Source organism: Gobio gobio (genome assembly GCF_949357685.1).
Source record: "Gobio gobio genome assembly, chromosome: 1".
Classification (NCBI taxonomy): domain Eukaryota; kingdom Metazoa; phylum Chordata; class Actinopteri; order Cypriniformes; family Gobionidae; genus Gobio; species Gobio gobio.
In genome coordinates, this window is record NC_137097.1 from 14,199,835 (window position 1) to 14,220,282 (window position 20,448).

The 20,448-nt window shown below is 39.9% G+C and overlaps 1 protein-coding gene across 1 annotated transcript; it reads right to left on the minus strand.

The window, feature by feature from the left end:
• Positions 1-1,104: 1,104 nt before the first annotated feature.
• Positions 1,105-15,379, minus strand: LOC307138410 (uncharacterized protein). Its single transcript, XM_079836693.1, has 3 exons — positions 15,314-15,379; positions 12,168-12,316; positions 1,105-2,659 (listed from the first exon to the last, which is right to left on the minus strand). Exons 2-3 carry the CDS (start codon positions 12,253-12,255, stop codon positions 1,692-1,694), a joined length of 1,056 nt encoding a protein of 351 aa, XP_079692819.1. The 5' UTR covers positions 12,256-12,316; positions 15,314-15,379; the 3' UTR covers positions 1,105-1,691.
• Between the last annotated feature and the right edge of the window lie 5,069 nt (positions 15,380-20,448).

A 20,448-nucleotide genomic window follows, 5' to 3' on the forward strand; every position in this document is an offset into this window, starting at 1 on the left:
AGAAGACAGGGTCGGCTTGACTGAGACTCGTGGTATTTATTATAAAAATCAAAAACTCAAACAAAATATAAACAACAGCTCAGTAAGGTTATTTTCCTCTCAAAGTGTCCTCCAGAGCTTCCTCAGTCCCTCTGTGCCACAAGTCTGCAGTCAGTCTTTCTCCCAAATGTCCTTTTTCAGGTGGCTTTTATCTGGTCTCTCCACGCCCATTACTGGAACAAGGCACAGGTGTTCATTATTTGCACTTAACCCACTTATGCCAAGCTCGTTTCCCATCTCTCTCTCCCGTCACAGACCTCACAAAACCACGCCCCCCCCCCGGCACAGTTATGTATTTAGTTCAATAAAACACATATGCTGTAAGTGGTGATGGTGTTAATGATTTACCTCAGATATAAGCGAGCTTGCAGTGTATTCGCATATCGCGCTCGGACGTGGACTGCAGAATACGTGCTCAGTGTAAAAACGCCCTTTTATTTCGACCTGGAGTCTAATAAAAGTTAAACAGAAAAAAATGGTAGCTTATTTAAGCTATAACATCACTTGTTTCAGAATAGTAATGTTAATGTTAGCCCTTTCCCCATTTCTGTTTGCTGCTGCATCCTTTACGTCTATGGCTGCTCTCAATTTTTATATCTATATTTGATTCTTCTATATCTATATGTGAGTCCACATCATTTCTTACAAACTCCATGTCTTCTGATAGATTAACCTAAGATGATATCTTAGGTTACAGCAGTCTTTATATTTAAACACAGACACTAACACACTAAACTTAACTCACAATCAGCGGCTGAATCTGTTGCTCTTAGAAATAAACAGCTTTTCATGAGCTAAATTAATCCAGGATTAGTCCTCAACGTGTCGCAAAATGATGTAGCTGAAGTATATCGCTTCACCTGATGTGTTTATTTGAGTTGATGTGGACGTTGACTCTGTTCTCATGGGTGGCATCAGTATTTGAATCTCAATAGAAAACGCCTGACATAAAACCTGTGCCTGACTCAATAAACCTGACATTTTAACGTTTCTTTAGACATATGTCTCGTGTCTACAAATAAACAGAAACAGATGTGACTCAATAAGTGACTCCTGACACAAATTAATTCATTATCAATGTATCATTTTAATTTTAAAAATGTGGTAACTGATGCTTGGGTTTTAAATCTTTAAGTAAAAAACAAAAAGACAATTATTTTTCATGTTCATTTTGCAATGGTTCTAGTTTCCAGTCTGATAACACTTCCCTGGTGAAATTATGAGGTTGTGTGACGTTGTTACAGAGAGAAGAGTTAAGGGAGGGTTTAGTAAAGCACTGGAAACACAGCGTGATTTTTAGCTCAACGCTACAGGACAGAGGCTATTAGCCCCGTCCGGCCAGTTGAAAGCCCTGGCTCACACTGGCCCGACTGTGGATAATCTCCACGTCTCTGTATCTTTTGAATCAAAAAGCCTTTTTGTTTATTATATTCTTTGGAGGCTTACAGAGTTTTATGTATTTTAGTTGATACAGATTTATACTTCTGTTGACATGTAAAATTGTAACTAGTTCATTCTTCAGGCTTCGTTATTCCTCTCATAGGCATTATTTGAGAATTCATGCCTCTAAGGTGATTTAGTACTGTAACAATAATCAGCACATTAGACAGCCTCTCAATTCATACCACTGATGATATATAAAAACAATTCTCTCATACATGAATACTCATGTGGCACTCCAGCACATTTTTATATCTAAAACTTTTTCCACAGTGCCCACATGTAAACGGCTTCTCTCCAGTGTGAACTCTCATGTGCCTGTTAAAGTTTCCTTTTTGAGTGAAACTCTTTCCACATTGTTTGCAGGTGAACGGCTTCTCTCCAGTGTGAATCCTCATGTGGCCTTCAAAGTGTTGTTTTTGAGTGAAACTCTTTCCACACTGAGTGCATGTGTAGGGTTGCTCCCCAGAGTGAAGTCTCATGTGTCTGTTAAAGCTTCCTTTTTGAGTGAAACTTATTTCACACTGTTGGCAGATACAAGGCTTCTCTCCAGTGTGAACTCTCATGTGTCTGTTAAGGGTTCCTTTTCGATTGAAACTTCTTTCACACTGTTGGCAGGTGAACGGCTTCTCTCCAGTGTGAATCCTTATGTGGTCTACAAAGTGTTGTTTTGTAGTGAAACTCTTTCCACACTGAGGGCATGTGAAGAGTGTCTCTCCAGTATGAACTCTCATGTGGACTTTAAGGTTTTCATGTCGATCAAAACTCTTTCCACACTGTTGGCAGGTGTAGTTTTTCTCTCCAGTGTGAATTCCAATGTGTCTGTTAAAGCTTCCTTTTTGAGTGAAACTTATTTCACACTGTTGGCAGGTACAAGGCTTCTCTCCAGTGTGAACTCTCATGTGTCTGTTAAGGCTTCCTTTTAGATTGAAACTTCTTTCACACTGTTGGCAGGTGAACGGCTTCTTTCCAGTGTGAACTATCATGTGTCTGTCAAGGCTTCCTTTTCGATTGAAACTTATTTCACACTGTTGGCAGGTGAAATTACTTCTAGTTCCCTTCTTTTCACCCCGTGAGCAACTAAAGGTTTTTTCTCCAGCTATTAAATAATGATTCTTATGTTGATCTTTCTCTTCCATTTGATTCAATACTTCACTCTCCTTTTTCAGCACTATCAGGTCTAAGGCAAAAAGAGACAATTCAAATTAACACCAGTTTAATGGTACAAAGCAACAGACAACAAAACATTTAGACATGTAAAATATCAAAACCAAAATACAACTAGATCCTATTCCCATGGGAATCACACCAATTATGGAATTTAATGTTGTAATCTAACACATTTGTTTTCTTAGAGTCCTCAATGCCTAACATTCTCTCTTTTATAACTTTCAGTGGTCCTCTCACAGTATGGCCAAAGACCAGCTCTGTTAGGCTGAACTTGAGAGACTCCTGCACAGTTTCACAGATTGAGAAAAAAAATAAAGGAACACCTTCATCCCACTCAGACCATGTCTCGATGCAGTATTTCCTAACCGTTGCTTTTAAGGTCTGATGGAACCTTTCCAATGACCCCTATCAATAAAAACTGGTTTCCAAATAGTGGCATGGGTTAACAATGATGCTGAAACAGAATGGGTTAACATTACCAAATGTCCCATTGTCAACAATAGACTTTGTGACACCCCAATCTCAGAAAAAGGTGAGATACCCAGGTTAAGAAAACTCTGAGAATTAAAAAAAACTGAGAGGAGTGGCAACCCTATCAAGAGCCATGTCTATAGCAGATAACCCTGAGTTTCTACCCTCCAGATAGGATGGTACATTTAGATGCTCTGAGAAGGGTCTTATCTAGAGGTCGACCGATTCATCGGTTTTGCCGATTAATTGGCACCGATAGCTGATTGGTGGAACAACCGGTTATCGGCAAAATCCAAACCGATAGTTTTTCCGTGATGCGTCCGTTGCTGGAGCGGCTGAGAAGGGTGCGCTGTCATTACACAGTACGAGAGCTCTGAGAATGGCCTGCTGCCATTATATAGCACGAGAGCGGCCTCTAGAGGCGGGAAAAAAAAAAACTCACTGACACCTTGTGTTTACATTCACACGTGAGGCTGCTCTGCACGGAAAGCACACGCTGCACGGAGGGTGCTGACACATCAGATGCGCGTTTAAAACACAGACAGCGAAATGGTATGAATACAGAACACTACAGTACTTGTTGCCAAATCATTATAAAGTAATTCATTTCTTGACTAAATGCTGCATTAACAGTTACATAGCAGTGTGTATGTTTGTCGTCGAAGCTGAGAGGACGCTAACATTAGCAGTACCTCAAGCAGTTAAAACAATGTGATAAAAACACACGCAAGTCAGACCCAAATGTTGCATATATAAAATTAGTGATGTGAGAGCAAACTGTATCGTCACGCTGCCGACAGAAACATAAAACAAAGCAGAAATGCATTTGTTTTTTTATTAGATAATCTCCTTCTAAAAAACAGACTGTTTGGATTTGTATGAAATGTTAACTACGTGTTAACTAACCGTTCACAAACCCTTTATGATGACAACTACAGCAAGGACCGTGACGTCGCCCAGCATGGTGCAGCCGGGGCCCCACCCTGGAGCCAGGCCCGGGGTTGGGGCTCGTATGCGAGCGCCTGGTGGCCGGGCCTCCCCCCATGAGGTCCGGCCCGGGCTCAGCCCGAAGGAGTGACGTGGGGCCGCCCTCCTTTGGGCTCACTATCTGCAGGAGGGAGGGTAAGGGGCCGGTGCATAGTGGATCGGGCGACAGTCGAGGGCGAGGCCCCCGATGACCCGATCTCTGGACACGGAATCTGGCTTTAGGGATGTGGAATGTCACCTCATTGGCGGGAAAGGAGCCTGAGCTTGTGCGGGAGGTCGAGAGGTACCGACTAGAGATAGTCGGGCTCACCTCTATGCACAGTTTGGGCTCTGGAACCACACTTCTTGAGAGAGGCTGGACCCTCTACCCCTCTGGAGTTGCCCATGGTGAGAGACGGAGGGCTGGAGTGGGTTTGCTTATAGGCCCCCAGCTCAGCCTCCATGTGTTGGAGTTCACCCCGGTGAACGAGAGGGTCGCTTTCCTGCACCTTCGAGTCGGGGATAGGTCTCTCACTGTCGTTTGTGCCTATGGCCCAAATGGCAGTATGGAGTACCCGGCCCTCTTGGAGTCTCTGGGAGGGGTGCTGGAAAGTGCTCCGACTGGAGACTCTGTCGTTCTACTGGGGGACTTCAACGCCCACGTGGGCAGTGACACCTGGAGGGGCGTGATTGGGAGGAACGGCCCCCCTGATCTGAACCCGAGTGGTGTTCTGTTATTGGATTTCTGTGCTAGCCACGGTTTGTCCATAACGAACACCATGTTCAAGCATAAGGGTGTCCATCAGTGCGCGTGGCACAAGGACACCCTAGGCCGGAGGTCGATGATCAACTTTGTGATCAGACCTTCGGCCATATGTCTTGGACACATGGGTGAAGAGAGGGGCGGAGCTGTCAACTGATCACCACCTGGTGGTGAGTTGGATCCGATGGCGGAGGAGGAAGCTGGACAGACTCAGCAGACCCAAACGTACTGTGAGGGTCTTTTGGGAACGTTTGGCCGAGCCCCCTGTCAGAGAGACCTTCAACTCCCACCTCCGGCAGAGTTTCGACCGGATCCCGAGGGAGTCTGGATATATTAAATCCAAGTGGACCATGTTCTCCACCTCCATTGTCACTGCGGCCGCTCGGAGCTGTGGCCGTAAGGTCTCCGGTGCCTGTCGAGGCGGCAATCCCCGAACCCGGTGGTGGACACCGGAAGTAAGGGATGCCGTCAAGCTGAAGAAGGAGTTCTATCGGGCCTGGCTGGCTTGTGGGACTCCTGGGCCAGCTGACAGGTACCGGCAGGCCAAGCGGACTGCAGCCCGGGTAGTCGTGGAGGTAAAAAAAAAAATCGGGCCTGGGAGGAGTTCAGTGAGGCCATGGAGAAAGACTATCGGTTGGCCTCGAAGAGATTCTGGCAAACCGTTTGACGCCTCAGGAGGGGGAAGCAGTGCCCTACCAACACTGTTTACAGTTTTTTTTTGCGGATGATGTTGTCATGTTGGCCTCCTCAGACCAGGACCTTCAGCATGCAATGGGACGGTTCGCAGCCGAGTGTGAAGCGGCTGGGATGAGAATCAGCACCTCCAAGTCCGAGGCCATGGTTCTCAGTCGGAAAAGGGTGGATTTCCCACTTCAGGTTGGTGGAGAGTTCCTGCCTCAAGTGGAGGAGTTCAGGTATCTTGGGGTCTTGTTCACGAGTGAGGGAAGGATGGAACGGGAGATTGACAGACAGTGAAGCTTCTGTAGTAATGCAGTCGATGTACCGGTCTGTCGTTGTAAAGGAGGAGCTGAACTGTAAGGCAAAGCTCTCAATTTACCGGTCAATCTACGTTCCTACTCTCACCTATGGTCATGAGCTGTGGGTCATGACCGAAAGGACAAGATCCCGGATACAGGCGGCCGAAATGAGCTTTCTCCGTAGGGTGGCTGAGCGCTCCCTTAGAGATAGGGGGAGAAGCTCGGTCACTCGGGAGGAGCTCAGAGTAGAGCCGCTGCTCCTCCACATCGAGAGGAGCCAGCTGAGGTGGCTCGGGCATCTATTTCGGATGCCTCCTGGACGCCTTCCCAGGGAGGCCCCGGGGAAGACCTAGGACACGCTGGAGGGACTATGTCTCCCGGGTGGCCTGGGAACGCCTCTGGGTTCCCCCAGAAGAGCTGGAGGAAGTGGCTAGGGAGAGGGAAGTCTGGGCGTCTCTGCTTAGACTGTTGCCCCCACGACACGGCCCCGGATATGCGGAAGATGATGGATTGATGTTAACTACAATAAGATTCCATTTGTAACATTAACTAAGGTTAATAAATGCTATGGAAGTATTGTTCATTGTTAGTATGTTAATTTCAACATTAAATTGAGATTTAATTTTTATTTTATCTGGTAACCTTGGTTAATGCACTATGAACTAACATGAATGATCAAGGTACAATATTGCTCATATTAAATGCTGTAAAAATGTATGCATTATGCATATAGTTCATGTAAGCTACCTTCCTCATCCTTGTTGCATAGGGACTTGCATAGTGTTACTTATGATATTGTAGCGACTATGAGTCAGATAAAATAATAACTCAACGGGGAACTGAATTAAAATGAAAGACTCGAATGACACTATGTAGTATAAATAATTCAGAATTAATGTTTACACCTTAACTTATTCGTCCGCCGATATGTAAGGACTTAAAGGGGGCTCTGTTAAAGGGAAACATGTATATTTAGCTCAAATGAATGAATTCATAGGGAATTTTGAGAGTCTATTTTACAGCCGAGCAAATGACTCTTCTAGCGTTCATTTGAACGGGCCGTAAATATCAACTCTGCAGCGGATATTAATATCCGAACAATAGTGAAACACTATTTAACAGCCAGGTAACTTAGATCGGCAGTTCAAGACATTAAATTGATAAGCACATAACACAAGAACAGTTATCTTTGAATACAAACGGAACTTTATTGATTAATCTAACACATCAAACTAATATCTAACATAAACACACACGCTCGCACACTCACACGTTGCAGAAAGGAAGAAGGTGAGGAAAGAATAAGTTCTAAGAGAGAGAAATTATGAAATCCTAAGCAATCTATGCATTTATGAAACATGACCTGAAGAAACCATTGATCAGTAATTTAACCTCCTATCGTTTCTTAGGCAGGGTTATTACATTTGATCTAATGCACCAGTTCAGCTTGGAATCAAAAAGACGTTACTTGCGTTTGGGTTTCGCGTGTCGTCTGACAAAGGGGAATTCCTTTTCCTGGCTGTACAGGGATTTTCCCGGATCTTTGATTCGCTGAAGGTCTGGTCGACGTCTGTGGAAGCCGAACACGTGTTGGCGGCTGGATGAAAGTCTTGTGGGCGTTGTTTGAAGTTGGAGCGCGCTGTTAGAAACTCGTTGTTGAGAGACTTTTACGGCGAAACTTAACAGCACCCGAGACTTAACGGCAATAAAATAAACTTTAAGTAAAAGAAAGGAAAGTGAGAGAAAAGCAGATGGCCTGAATGAAATCGTTGTTAACCCATTTTCTCTGAAGTTGGTCTGTCACGATCGTCAGATCGTCTCCTGGTAACTCCGTTCAGGACTCTCTCTGGTCATACTGCTAGGACTGAGCTCATCTCTGAACTGCGAACAGGCCGCGAACCAGCTCGAACCGAACTGGAACCGAACTTGAGCTGAACTCTGCACTGCTTCTGGTCTGAACTGTACAGAACTGTAGACAGAACTGCAGACAGAACCGTACACAGAACTGAAAACAGAACTGAACACAGAACTGAGAACTGAACTTGAGAACAGAACTTGAGAACAGAACTGAACTTTTCGTTCGTGTTCTGAGACTAAACTCAAACATTTGCCCATCCCCTGGATGGGTTCTGGCCAATTAGGCTTCAGGGGTGACTGTGTCTCCACCCCTCCCACAAAATTAGGTTATCTCTAGAATTTAGTTTCCTGCTCTTAAGCAGAGAGTAAATTTAGACCTAATTTCTTACTATAAGGACATGATCAATTCTATAAAGATTTCATTCAGCTCATCTGTTGGATTATACCCATACGAACGCACCGGTACCAAACACGATGCTTTTTCATCCACTCATTCAATAGTTACATAATTGCATGAATTGTGAGTAATATACATGCATGATAGTCATGTGTATTAGTTGTAAACACACTAACAAGTTATGTCGAAGGCTATTTGAATGAAAGTCCAATAATCAGTTATTTGATGTACTCCATAAGCTAACAGTTTCTGTGAGCTTACTCTGAGTTTTAGCTGTCACGTGGAGTTCATTTGCTGGTCATGCAAAGACAGAGGTCTGGTTGTTTCTTTGTCTTGTGACAACCACGAGCCTTTTGTCCTCTTTTAACTGAGTTTGGTGGCGAGTCCATAGGAAGTCAGAACTAGTAGCTCCGGGCAGAAACAAACCCCCCATCTCACTCGTGATGATGATGGTTTCCTGGAGCTGCATTGTGCTTTGTTGAAAAGGATGTTAATTTGATCGAATCATTGGAAGATTAACTCATCTATATGTCTGCGTCCATAATTGCTACAATATGTATGCATGTTTCTAGGTTATAGGTAAAGAAACAAATTTGATCTGTAATATTTAAAGGGTTAGTTCACCCAAAAATGAAATTTCTTCCATTAATGACTCACCACAATGTTGTTCCAACCCTGTAAGACCTCCGTTCATCCTCGGAACACAGTTTAAGATATTTTAGATTTAGTCCGAGGGCTTTCAGTCCTTTGAATGTAAGTCTGTGCACCCTTTGCTGTCCACGTCCAGAAAGGTAATGAAAACATCATCAAAGTAGTCCATATGTGACATCATTTGGTTAGTTAGACTCTTTTGAAGCGTCGACAATACATTTTGCTCCAAAAATAACAAAAACTAAGACTTTATGAAGTTCTCTTCCGTTATCTAGGAATCCGCGTTCACGAGGCCCCAGTGACGCTGCAGACTGTAATAATTTCACTTTTGGGCCCAAACAAGGGACGCCAATTATGTAGTGATTTTACCTTCGTCCATCCAAGGACGTTAAGTAAGGTAGTGATTGGTACTCACGTCACAGCTGACGTTGTGATATTTGGATCACACGTCACTTAAGGTGTAGTTATGAGTACATCAGATGACCACCTTCCCCCTCTCTTAGTTTGGACACTAGTCAAGGTCTTTTACCTTGGCTCTATGAGAACGCTCCAAACAGGAGGCGGTTCAATCATTTTAGATTGAATGTAAAGTGGGGAGAGTTGGTCAGCTGATTTATCTGAAAGATTGGTGAGATTTCTAACTTGTAGAGCCTTTTCTGTATTATCCGCACAAGTAAGACACAATTGTAATAAAATAGATTTTATTAACAAAAGATAAACAAGAATAACTAACACAACTACTAAATTAATACAATGAATGATAAAGGAATAAAGTGCATAAGATACATAAAATACATGTGATTAAGTTGAGTGTGGCTATGGAAGAGTTGCGTTATCTTATGGAAAGATAAACTGTTGTTTCTCTGAAAATAAGGTGAAGGTCCTTTTTATGCATCAAACAAATAACGAAAGATTATTTGTTATTAACTAGCATCAGTTAAATTACCTCTAATGTAAATTAGAAAATCATATACTGATAATATACAACAATGCCAAGGTCTCTGGAAAGAGGTTTGGTTAAGTGATATTTACGTTCCACGTGTTTGAGTAAGCAGTCCGATGGAGGTGACTTCTTCCACTGGTTGTGCTGGGTGACAATGCAGTGGGAAAGGAGCTGGAATCCGTTTCAACAGTCTTGAACACGAAGATCTGTGGGATGCTGATCTCCTGGAGCACCAAAGGGTCCTAAAATCTGGAACACGCAGATGAGGCCCTGAAGTAGGTGCAGAAGGTCCTTACTCTGGAACACGCAGACGAAGGAACCTCGAAGTGAAGGTTTGCTCTCCTGAGCTTAACCTTGTTGTAAATGTCTCTGTGTGTCTTCTGACTCTGTGGGTCAGACATTCAGGACTTGGTCAATCCGCTTTGGTCTCTCTGGCATGGAGACCCAGGACGTGCTGTAGTCTCGCTGGACTAAAACTCTGAACGTAGTGGTTGTTAATGTCTCTTTCCTCACAGGCTGGAGGCTCAGAACGTGGTCGTATCTGTTGCTGCCTCACACCCTGGAGACTCAGATCCTCAGATCTTTTGTTGTCTCTCTGGATGAACCAGAGGCTCAGAACTTGGTGAACTGTTACAGTCTCATCCTTGCAGGAGAAACTCAGAACTTGTTGAACTGTTACAGTCTCATCCTTGCTGGTGAGACTCAGAACTTGTTGCTCTGTCACAATTTCTCTCAAGGAGAAATTCAGAACCTGTTGCTCTGTCACAATCTCTCTCAAGGAGAAATACAGAACTTGGTGAACTGTTTCAGTCTCATCCTTGCTGGACAGACTCAGAACAAGGTGTGTCTGTTGAAAGGGTACCTTTATCCTTTTCCGAATAGGAGGAGATTGCAATTTGGCGCTTCTCCATTCCAGTGTTGCGATTGGCTGCTGGCATCAGAGGGGGTCCACAGTGAGACTCACCCTCCTTTCTCCTGTGGAACTCATTTGCATACTGTACACAGTTAGAAGTCTTTAAAGTGTCTTTAAAGTTTACCAATGCATTTCTCACTTTCCAAACCACCATCAGAATACCCTTGGCAATATTCTAAACAAATAGAAACCAAACATGATGGGAAAAGATTTAACTGTTCATTCATTTGTTCATCAACAGCTGATTCAGTGTAAGATGTTGGATTACAAATAGCTGTCACTGAGAATACTTATTTCTCTGAATAAGTTTGAAATGGATGTGTGTAGTTTACATCAGTCTTAAGGTTTCCAAACATAGTTATGACTGGATTTGGATAGATCATTTTGGTCTTTCTTTCACCCATACTGCTGAGGTCCTGTGGAATTTTTATGGCAGTCATAGACCAGGACATTAGGGATGTGGGTGAAGGGCAGGTACTGCATTTGGGCCAATTTGATGTCTTGTCCTTCCTGGGCTTGGTACAAGAGCTGGTCTTTTTGGCCTCTAAGAGGTGTCTGGATGTTGTCATAGCATCTTATCTGATGGCGTTGGACAGTTTGTTTGTCTCAGTCTACCAAGATCCAATCAAAATGTAGCAAACCTTTGTCCACTGTTATGGACAGAGAGTGGCCCGGCCATAAACTGGGCCCTGGAATGTGCTGTCCACTACAAGACATAAGACGCTGTGACGTAGTTTGTAGTCTGAGGGAGACGCACGCTGTACTGAGTCTCCCTCAGACTACAAACGAAGCTCTGTCGCACCAGATAACACGTCACAGCATCTTACGTCTGCAGCGTCACTGGGGCCTCGTGAACGCGGATTCCTAGATAACGGAAGAGAAGACAACTTCATAAAGTCTTAGTTTTTGTTATTTTTGGACCAAAATGTATTGTCGACGCTTCAAAAGAGTCTAACTAACCAAATGATGTCACATATGGACTACTTTGATGATGTTTTCATTACCTTTCTGGACGTGGACAGCAAAGGGTGCACAGACTTACATTCAAAGGACTGAAAGCCCTCGGACTAAATCTAAAATATCTTAAACTGTGTTCCGATGATCAACGGAGGTCTTACGGGTTTGGAGTAACATTGGGGTGAGTCATTAATGGAAGATATTTCATTTTTGGGTGAACTAACCTTTTAATATTCATATTTATATGGTTTTAATTTGGCACATTTTCATGAATCAGTACTGTTTTTTTATAAATCTTGTTGTAATGTTCAGCACTGTTTTACTTATGTTTTTTTTAATCCAGTATCCATTTTAAAAACTATCGGTCGATTAATTGGTTATCGGCAAGTGCGTCCAACCTAGTTATCGTTATCTGTAAAATCCACTATCGGTCGACCTCTAGACTTATCATAATTGATCAGTTATTTAATTTGTCAATAAATTTACATCTTGGTGCCAGATACCACAGCACACCTTCAAGGGTCTTGTGGAATCCATGCCTCGACGGGTCAGGGCTGTTTTGGCAGCAAAATTGGGACCAACACAATATTAGGTCATAATTCAGCTTTGAGAATGAAACCAACCTGTTTGTTCCTCAGTTTCTTCATGTTTCACTCTCAATGTTTCTTCAATCTTCACGTCTTCTCTCTCCTCTTTCTCTGTTTGTTCCATCTTTATAATAGTGTCACATGGATCTCAGTTGCTTCACCAGGAGTTTTTCTGTGTGTTTGTCCTGTTTAAGAATAATTAACAGAAAGAAAAATAAATCCAAATTAAATCTCTCCTAGTTCAGTAGTCAATGCATTGGCCAGAGAGAGATAGTTTGTTTTATTTTTATTGAACTTTCACAATTACAGAATTCAACAGTAGGTTTCTTGATACATTTTCACATTTTTGTAAGAATAAATTGAAACATAACAATTGGAATAAAAAGAAACAAAAAAAGTTGACCTTAAACTTAAAGGACATCACAAACATGTTAAATTCATTTCAGCCTTTTTTTCTTTTTGAAAATTAGCTAAATTGGGTTTTGAGTTACTCCATTTAATTTGATGGATATAACCTTTCCCTAAAAGCAAAAACAAATTGCTAATATATATTTGTGGCGAGGTGGGCGAGCGAGAGACATGGGAGGAGCGAGTGAGACCAGTGCGTGATTGAGAATGAGCGTCACCTGCGAGGCACACCGGTCCCGAGTCCTCTCATGAGGGAGCCTGGAGGCATACAAGGACAAGCGACACCAGTGAAGGACAAGAGAGGACCAGGCCTGGACTTTACGTTGTGTTGTGTTTTGTTTATGTTTTGTTATGTGTGTGTGCGGCAGTCGTCCGTGAATTTATTTGTTACACAATACCCACTAAGAAATCCCCCAAAAAATGGAGAAGAGATTTAAACAAAAAGAGATTTGTCACTGCATTTATCATTAAGTTAATCAAGTTTATCTAAAAACAAAAGTTTGGAGACTTTACAATTATAAATAATTGCTCTGTTGAATATTTTCCCTAACCATTTATTTTAACTTGGTGGTATCAATTTTGTTCTTAGATGCAGTTTTGACATTAGCAAAGATAACCTCTTTGACTATCTAATTTTCACAGGCAAGTCCTTTTGATGAGGTGTTTGGTTTTTAAACATAACCTCTCCTTACTCCTTTTTTATTTGAAATAATACGTATATCACACAAACCCCAAAACATTTAGACATTGGCTTGAGTCTAATGTATTATTAGTTGGTCAGTTGTTGAATTCTGATGGTCAGCTTTTGAGTTTTACAGAACTATAGACTTTGTTGACACTAACATGTCCACTCTAAATTTGCTTCGTAAAATGTAAATGCTGAACGAATTTGTGCACAGCTGTACGAATAAGAAAACCGAATAAATAAACGAATAAAGCCTCATGTATTTCAGATGATCTAAATGTGTCATTGACAACAGTGTTTCCCACACATAGACTAATTCGTGGCAGTGCGCCACAGAATCAAGAACGGCCACCACATGTGTCGCTATTCTTTTTAAAAAAAATGTTTTTTTACCCTATTTAAAACACGCAGCGTATTCGTTCAACTTTCTTTCCCTGCCCTCCCTCCGTCTCTCTGTCACTTGCTTTCAAACCTCAAATGCCAAACCTGCTTTTGTTATGAAGCAAAGTCTAAGCTTTTACATTTTTTAAAAGTTTTAATACGGAATTCAAACAATAAATAGCATTTTCGCGCTAATGTGGCATAACAGTTAAAGCCAGAGGCGACATGCTCTCATCTCCCGGCCGCGCGCACGGTGACGTGGTTCACGGAGCTCTCTATACTTCTAGTGCTGGGTCAATACATTTGAGTGGATCGACGACAGTTTCACTATTCAGGTGTTTGCAGCAAGTTTTGGTAAACAGTACAGCATAGTGTGCATTGATGGAGATGCAACATCTTAACGTTTTTCTTGTATTCAGCCCTCAGGTATTCCTCACTTATTGGTTACACTTGTACTCATTCGTGGTCAAATGTGACCATACACCTTAACTAATTTTCAATTAAATAAATGTTCTATATTTTAGTTTAATAATATTTATTGAATATTTTGAGGAGATCTTTTGGTACTAAATAGGCCTATTATTTGTGCAATAAATATGGTCCATTAATGACCATTTTATGAATTAAAAATAAATAAATACTTCTAATATATTTTTTCTTATTTATATTACAATTAGTGTAGTAATTCATGTTAAAATGGAGAAATCCAATGCAAATTAGAGTCATTATGTGTCTGGAAAAATAATTAATTTAATTTGTAATGCCATGGTTTACCCACTATAGGTGCCTGTATGGCTCTTTAATCAATATACATGTGTCTAGTCTAGTTGCTCAAAAAAAAAGTATTGCAGATCATAACTGCTTACTTATTTTTAGGTTTTGCATTTGAATACATTTTGACATGATCAAACACTAGATTTCTTTAAATGTGAAATTTTAAAACATTAATAACTTGCATCCTAATATTTTTAATGATACTTATACAAGCACACACAAGTGAATATTAATGAATTTGAGCAAATATCATTTAAAATAGTTTGAAATAGTGCTAAAACGGCAAGCTTATTTTTCCTTATATGTACAGTAGGCTATATACATATGAATTGATACTGAATCAAGATCGAAATAAATCGATATTTGTGCCAATCACCAACCCCAAATACCCACCCTTATCCCCAACCGCCCGCCCACCACCACAAATTGGTTTCTAATCTGTGGGAAACACTGGACAGACATCCCAACCTGCAAAAAGTCATTTCAGGGAGGTATCCCCCCTGACAAAATTAAATCTCTAGTCATCAGTCAGTGATGGACCTAAATGACCAGATTATACAAAAAACACTCAGAACGAACACAACAAATTAATAAAAAGACTGCAAATTATACATACATTTAATATATTAGTCAGTTTAGCTATTTAATGATTTATAAAAGATAGAAATAGAGCGCTTCGAATCATTTGTTGTGAATCAATCGGTTCAATTGACTCGGAGAGTCTAAAGCTCCGGTTCTCTCGTCACTCAGAGACTGAACTCATGTTTGAACTGATTCACGATAAAGAGAGAAATGAGCCGCTCCTTCTGTTACTCATGAGTTTATTCTGTTACTTTACTCACACAGCGCTGATAAATGTTAGATAAACAAATGCAGTGTAACAATAAAAATGCATCAAGCATTCTGCTTCACTTTAAACACGTAAAACACAAACCTTTCTTCAGCAGAATCACGACAGATGGAGGAGCGCGGCGCGGCTTTATGACGTCAGACCACCACCAAAATAAAAGTCCCGATTACACTCTGCTGAGTCTTCTTCTTCTTCTTTTGATTTTATGGCGGGTTGCGAACCAACTTTTAAGGTGCATACCGCCACCTACTGTGATGGAGTGTGAAGAGAATGAAACTAACTACTTCTATATCCTATTAAATAACCCGCTGTTCTTAATATATCTCATAATTGCATTTATTTTTTGACCTGAATTAGGTCCATCATATAATAATTTAGTTATATTGAATTTCTGGCAACCTACTGCTTTTAATTCTTCCTTTAAGATCTTCCTTTCTTCATTATAAGCTTTACATTTCTCCAATACATGCTCTACTGTCTCCTCCATTGAACATTCCTCACATAAACCAGTATTATGTTTCCCTATAATGTGTAAAGTATAATTTAAATTTGAATGTCCTGTTCTCAAATGTGTAAATATAACTTGTTCTCTTCTACTTAAATTATGATTTATATTACTTCTCTTTATGGTTTTTTGTATCCTGTAATATTGCCTACCTGTATGACCCGAGTCCCAAACTGTCTACCATTTCTTATTGCATGTTTTTAAAATAAAATGTTTTCCTTCTGATCTACTAAGCTTAATGTTTATATTTGGTTCTTTCCTTTTTAATGATTCTTTAGCTATTTTGTCTGCTTCCTCATTCCCTTGTATTCCCACATGTGCTGGAACCCACATAAATTTAATTATTATTCCCACCTGTTCTAAACTAAATAGCCTGATCAATATTTCAGTTAAAATGTCGATTCTATTCGTTTCCATTGATTGTAAACTCCCAAGAACTGACATTGAGTCAGTGCATATAATTACTTTATCAGGTCTAACTTCATACACCCACTCTAATGCCATTAGAATAGCCGTCATCTCAGCTGTATATACTGATGTTCCGTCTGTTAACCTTCCAGCCTTCCTAACCTTAAATTCTGGCACGTAAAATGCAATCCCTGTCCTTCCAGACTCAATGCTCTTCGACCCATCTGTATATATTTGTAAAAATGAGAAATATGTATTACTTATATACTCCCTAACATATTGATTTATATTAACAACTTCATCCATTTTACTTCTATTTTCATGTAATTTTATATCAATTTCAGGTTGAGACAACATCCAAGGAGGAATTGGGGAAATTACTATTATTGGAGCAAATGATTTTAAGTCTAGACCATCTTCATTAACCCACTTCTTTATTTTCCATGCAAAACCTTTACCTGTTTTATTAAAAATTTCCCAACTTTCGTTCAAGACCTCCTTTACAGGATGGTTATCTCTTTGTCCCTGTAAATTTATCCAGTATGCCATAGCCAACTTTTGTCTTCTTATAAATAATGGCATTTCTGATGCTTCTATTTGCAATGCTGCTATTGGAGTGGATTTAACTGCTCCTAAAATGATTCTTAGTGCCTTAGCTTGCATGACATCTAATTTCTTTAGCAAAGTTGATGATGCTGACTCGTAAACTATGCACCCATAGTCTAATGTTGACCGCATAAGACCAGTATAAATTCCCTTTAATGACTGTTTATCAGCACCCCAATCTTGACCTGCTACTGCTCTCATTAAGTTTAAAACTTTACCACATTTCTTTAAAATAAAATCAATATGTTCCTTCCAGGTTAACTTGTTATCAAACCACAATCCTAGATATTTAAACTTTGACACTTTCTCTAACGATGACCCATATAATGTTAGCATTTTATTTTCCTTACTCTTCTTTTTTGTAAATATCTGATAACATGTTTTAGATATTGAGAATCTAAAACCCCATTCTAGTGACCATTTTCCAACTACTTCTATAGCATCTTGGATTTTATCCATAATAAAATATATATTCCTTCCCCTTTTCCACATTATCCCATCATCCGCATATAAACCAGTATTAATTCCCAACGCCACTTTACCAAAAATATCATTAATCATAATATTACTGACAAAACTGACAAAATGGCAAAACTGACAAAATGTAAAATGTTAACCTTGAATGCAATGTAAGTCGCTTTGGATAAAAGCGTCTGCCAAATGCATAAATGTAAATGTAAATATTAAAAAGTATAGGACTAATCACACTTCCCTGAGGTGTGCCATTTTCCACACTTAGAGTTTGAGATACCTCACTACCAACTTGAACTTGAATTGTCCTATCAAATAAAAAACTTAAAACCCAATTAAACATTCTACATTCTATTCCAATACCCTTCATTTTAATAAGTAATCCTTCTTTCCATAACATGTCATAAGCTTATTCCATATCAAAGTAAACTGCTACTAATCCCTCTTTGACTGCTAAAGCTTTTTTAACCTCTGTTTCCAGCTTTACTAAAGCGTCTAAAGTTGATCGCCCTTTTCTAAAACCATATTGATTAGGTGCTAATGCTCCCTTACTCTCAAGTACATAATTTAATCTATTTACAATTATTTTTTCCATCAGTTTACATAAATTTGACGTAAGTGCAATTGGCCTGTAATTCCCTGCTAGTGATGCATCTTTTCCCGGTTTAGCTATTGGAATTACTATTGCATGTTTCCATGACTTTGGAATTCGACCTTCCTTCCAAATTTTATTATACAAGTCCAAAATTATTTTTAGAATACTATCATTTGCATACTTGAGCATAATATAACATATTCCATCTTGTCCAGGTGCAGTTCGTTTTGTCCTGTTTAATACTCTTTTAAGTTCCCATATCTCAAAATCAGCATCTAATGCTTCTTTTCCATCCGGTCTTTTAATATATACATCTTGATGTAAACTTAAAATTTCCTGTCTTTTCCTTCTATAACTCTCATCGAGATTTTCTGTACTATGCGCTTTTTGAAATGTTTTCACTAATAATTCTGCCTTATCCTTTTCTGTAATGGCTGTCCTTCCTTCTCCTGATATTACTGGCATATTCCTAGTTTTATATATTCCCATCATTTTCTTTAGCATACTCCATACCTCTCCTAATTCCGTTTCCTTCCCTATGGTATCACAATAATCTCTCCAGTATTTCTTTTTTTCCTGTTTAATTGTCCGTCTAGCCTTTGCTCTCTCCCTTTGATATTCTCTAACTGCTTCTGATGTCAATGTTCTTTTCAATGTTTTAAATGCTTTATTCCTGCTTTTAATTGACTTACTACATTCATCGTTCCACCATGGAACAGCTTTCTTCCTCCTATTTCCTTCTACTTTTGGTATGCTTTCTTCTGCTGCTTTGATCAAACATAAGCTTACTTTCTCTGCATATTTATCAATATCATCCTCTGTACTATACCTTTTTAATTCTAATTCGCATATTTTATTATATTGCTCCCAATCAGCTTTCTCAAATTTCCACCTATATTGTTTTATCGTCAAATTTCTTTCCATTTCTAATCCTATTGAACAAAGTATTGGAAAATGGTCACTTCCAACTGATGAATCCTCTAGCACCTCCCACTGACATTTCACTGCTATTGATGCTGACACTATTGTTAAATCTACACATGATTTTATTTGTCTCCTGATATCAAACCTTGTCCCCCTACCATCATTTAAGCATACCAAAGAATTATCCTCCATATATTCTTCCACCACTGTGCCATTATTATCTGATTTTGGACTTCCCCATACCATACTGTGAGCATTAAAGTCCCCACACCATATTACTATACCTTCTTCTTTACTCCAAATATTATTTAACTCCACTAACGATATTTGTTCACATGGGTTATAATAATTTATTACTGTTATTTTTCCTATATTTGTCCACACTTCCACCTTAATGCACTCATATTGTGTTTCTACCTTTACTTCCCTATAAGCCACCCCACTCTTTATAAACATTGCACACCCTCCACCTGTTGCTCTTGATCTATCTTTTCTAATGGATAAATATCCTGGAATGACAAAGTCTAAATGCGGTTTAAGCCAAGTCTCTTGGATGCATATTAAATCAGGAAGGTCTAATATATCATGTACAACCTTCTTAAACTCTTGACCATTCGCAGTCAGACTTCTAGCATTCCATTGAACTATCCTGCATGTCATTTTATTATTTTACCCTTGCTCTGGTTTGGGCCTTCCTGGGAGCTTGCTTTATTCTCAGATTGTTCCAATAATATCTGGATTTCCTCAACTGTTACCTCATTTATACCCAGCTGACGAGCTGCTGCTGCTATTATGATTTTCAGTTTCTCTGTTCTTTTGTTTGTTTGTGCTGTACAGTTGATAACTTCAGCAATAAATGCAATGAAGCTTACTTTGCTAACCATTAGCATACTTGCATCTATATTTGGCTTGTCTCTCTTGATTCCCCTGTCTGATGTTTCAATTGCACTCGACCTACCCTGAATCATCTTACTTCCTTGTTCATTTTGAACCGTCTTTACTGCCTGAGCATATGAAACATTATGCTCTACCCTGTACTTATTTGCTTCCACAGCTAGTTTTTGTGCATTACATCCTAGATAAGCTGCACTATGAGGACCTCCACAGTTGCAACACTTAGGTTCAACTAGATCCCCACATTCCCCATATCCGTGCTCACCTCCACATTTACAACAACGCTTCTTTCCCTTGCATACTTCCGCCACATGTCCTAACCTTTGGCAATTGAAACATCTCAATGCAGGTTTTATAAAAGGTCTAACTGGATAGCACACATATCCCATTTTAACATTTGCTGGTAACAGTTTCCCTTTCATTAATATCATGACGGTTGTACTTAATTCTTTTTTCCCATTTCTGTTTGCTGTCAGTCTTTTCACATCTATTACATTTTCACTTATTAACTGGCTCCTTAAAATGTCATCTGATAAAGACAATGGGACACCAGTTATTACCCCTTTCACGCCATTCACCTCGCCAGGTACATGACATTTAACTCCTGTTCCTCCAAACTCCTTCATTTTAACCAACAACTCTTGTTGCTTTTTGTTACAACAGATTACAATCACTCGATTGTTAGTTAGGTATCTGGCTGATTTTATTTCACCAACAGATTTTTTCAGTAGTTTCGTCAATCGCATAGGGTTACTCATTTCACCCATTGTTTCAAACATCAAGATAACTTTGTACTCATCCTCCTTCCTCATCGTT